This window comes from Portunus trituberculatus, chromosome 10 (assembly GCF_017591435.1).
Source record: "Portunus trituberculatus isolate SZX2019 chromosome 10, ASM1759143v1, whole genome shotgun sequence".
Lineage (NCBI taxonomy): Eukaryota > Metazoa > Arthropoda > Malacostraca > Decapoda > Portunidae > Portunus > Portunus trituberculatus.
The window spans coordinates 7006583-7009082 of record NC_059264.1 but is presented as its reverse complement, the minus strand read 5'-3'; the positions used below and the strand labels follow the sequence as shown (position 1 = coordinate 7009082).

Sequence of the window (2500 nt, the reverse complement as noted above, 5' to 3'; positions counted from 1 at the left end):
CTACCCGCCCTCTCTCCTATCGTGTGCCCCGCCCTGCCCCGCCCCACACCCCCGCCCATTATCCTCTTCACGGCTTAAGTCTGTATTTATTTGGCCGCGATAAGATCCTGTTTCCTCTTTGACTCGCCGCTGCCGTTGTGTGTGTGTGTGTGTGTGTGTGTGTGTGTGTGTGTGTGTGTGTGTGTGTGTGTGTGTGTGTGTGTGTGTGTGTGACGGAGGGAACTTCTCTGTACACTTGTGCTGTGTAGGTACTACGTACGTGCAGAACGGAAAATTGTCTGTCTGCTCGTGTGTGTGTGTGTGTGTGTGTGTGTGTGTGTGTGTGTGTGTGTGTGTTTGTGTGTTTGCCGTCCCACTAACGCCCATACCGCCCCTCAGAGCGTGGAGGTGCAGCACCACGGCGCCGCGGGGCCGCGTCCCGTCACATTCCAGGCTGGTGGAGGTAGTGGCGGGGGCCGCGGCCCCCTGCCCGCCGCCCCCCTGAGTCGGGAGCAGCTGGCTCCATTCCTGGCGGCTCTGGCGGCGCTGCAGGAGGAACGGAGGGGCGGCAGTGAGGCTAGCGACGCCTCGTCCTCGCTTGACAATCTGTCGTGCGAGGTGCTGCCGCCCTCCTCGCCGCGACGTTCTCTCGAGTCCTTGCAGGAGCGCACCGCGCGGCCCCGCAGGCATCCCCAGCAGGAATCACCACCCGAGGAGGAGGCGCGGACCCGGCGTATGGTGCGACGTCCCCCATGGGTCAGCCCCGGCTTACCCCCTCCTCCTCCCACCCATCCACCACTTGCTCACCATATCCACACCATGCCCGAGGTGGCCATCGCCGCCCCGCCTACCCACGCCTCTCACCTTGTCGCCCCAACAGCCTCCACTGCCACCACAACCGTGCCGGGCGCCGCCAGACTCAGCGGCGACTTCTCCCTTGGGCCTGATGCGGTGTCCCTCAGGCGGCCACACCTCCCACCGCCCCTCCATCAGGCCGCCCACAGGCTCTCCCTCCACTCAGGTAACCTATTACGCTCACTGAGGCATCTTCTCTACCCACCAAAGCAGACTAGCCTGACGGGCTAGCACATGACCCATCCCTGGGGCTGTCCCGCCACCCCGCCAAACTTCCATTCAGGGCAACACAGCCATGGCGCGTCACAAAGTTATTCAGTGGCACGTCACCACAGGTCACGTTTACCACTCTCCTGGCTATGTTGTGTGACGTGTGCCAGCCACTGGTATTGAAATGGGATGATCATGATTACCTGTGTGTGTGTGTGTATAACTCTTCATTCCTCCGGCAGATGGCAGCAGCAGCAGTAGCAGCAACAGCAGCACTAGCAGCAGCAGTAGTGCATCGCCGCCAGAGGTGACGTGACACGGGGAAGAAGACAGCTGCACTCATCCTGCAGCCGCCCCTTACCCAACCCCGCACTCTCAAGGAAGCCCCCGCCCTCGCTTGTCGAGGCCTGCTGAGGACACTCACCTGCGCCCTACGCTCTGCTAAGAAGGCGGAAAGTCATGCAGGAGTGTGGGAAGTTTACGGCGCGGAAGACGAAGCAAGGCACAGCAAGACAAGGCATCGTGGAGCGTTTGACGAAATGAAGCGCCGAGTTTTGTAAGACAGATGGCGCTGTGTCGCGGGTCTGGCTGGCCACGTGCACATGACGCAACAGTGTTTGGTGTGGAGTGGACAGGCAAACGGAAAGACCAGCCACGTGTTTGGTGCGATGAACATTTATTTTATCGGTGTTCCGATGGTGAACGTTCAGGGTATGTGTACCGTGTTATTACTACGTCTTTGTTATGTTGATGTGAAGAACGTTTATGAACTGGAAGAGTTTAGGCACACGGAGAAGCGGTGTGTGTGTGTGTGTGTGTGTGTGTGTGTGTGTGTGTGTGTGTGTGTGTGTGTTAGATAGATGTCTTGAAGCACAGGGTAATGTTATAGTGCTTTAGGACAGTGTTGTGTGTGTGTGTGTGTGTGTGTGTATGTGTGTGTGTGTGTGTGTGTGTGTGTGTGTGTGTGTGTGTGTGTGTGTGTGTGTATTACCACCCTATCACCACCACCACAGTCTCCCTCCCCATCCTTCTCGACACACGCACATAAAGATGACCACAAGTGTTTAACTGTTAACTCAGGCCCTTTATACTACCACAATATGTACACACAAACACACACACACAAACACACGCGCGCGCGCGCGCCCAGACGAGAAGATGAAAAACTGTGGAGAATTTTGTAAAACTAAGAAAAGATTAACGAAGACAAAGATATGGAAAAAAGCAATATATAAATAGATAGATTTCCCGAGAGAGAGAGAGTGGGGGGGGGGAATAGTGAGCAGTTAAATGTGAATCTCAAAAAGGAAGGGGAAAAATCTATATAATGCAAACACCTCATTTCCTTTCAAGTACTAGTCAGAGTGGGTGTGGGGGACATGACAGCATCACCTCACATCTCATTACTTCTTGTTACCTTGATGAATGATTATTATGCTGCTATTCTGTCATAGGA

At 55.6% G+C, this 2500-nt stretch overlaps 1 protein-coding gene across 1 annotated transcript in view; it reads left to right on the top strand.

The window, feature by feature from the left end:
* LOC123501895 (atrophin-1-like) overlaps positions 1-2500 on the top strand; it is a 41448-nt gene that overhangs the window by 37836 nt on the left and 1112 nt on the right. Inside the window, exons 8-9 of the mRNA XM_045250947.1 lie at positions 379-1000; positions 1287-2500. The exon at positions 1287-2500 is cut by the window's right edge and continues 1112 nt beyond it. Coding sequence (XP_045106882.1) covers positions 379-1000; positions 1287-1360 — 696 coding nt within the window. The 3' untranslated portion in view covers positions 1361-2500. The remainder of the gene's footprint in view (positions 1-378; positions 1001-1286) is intronic.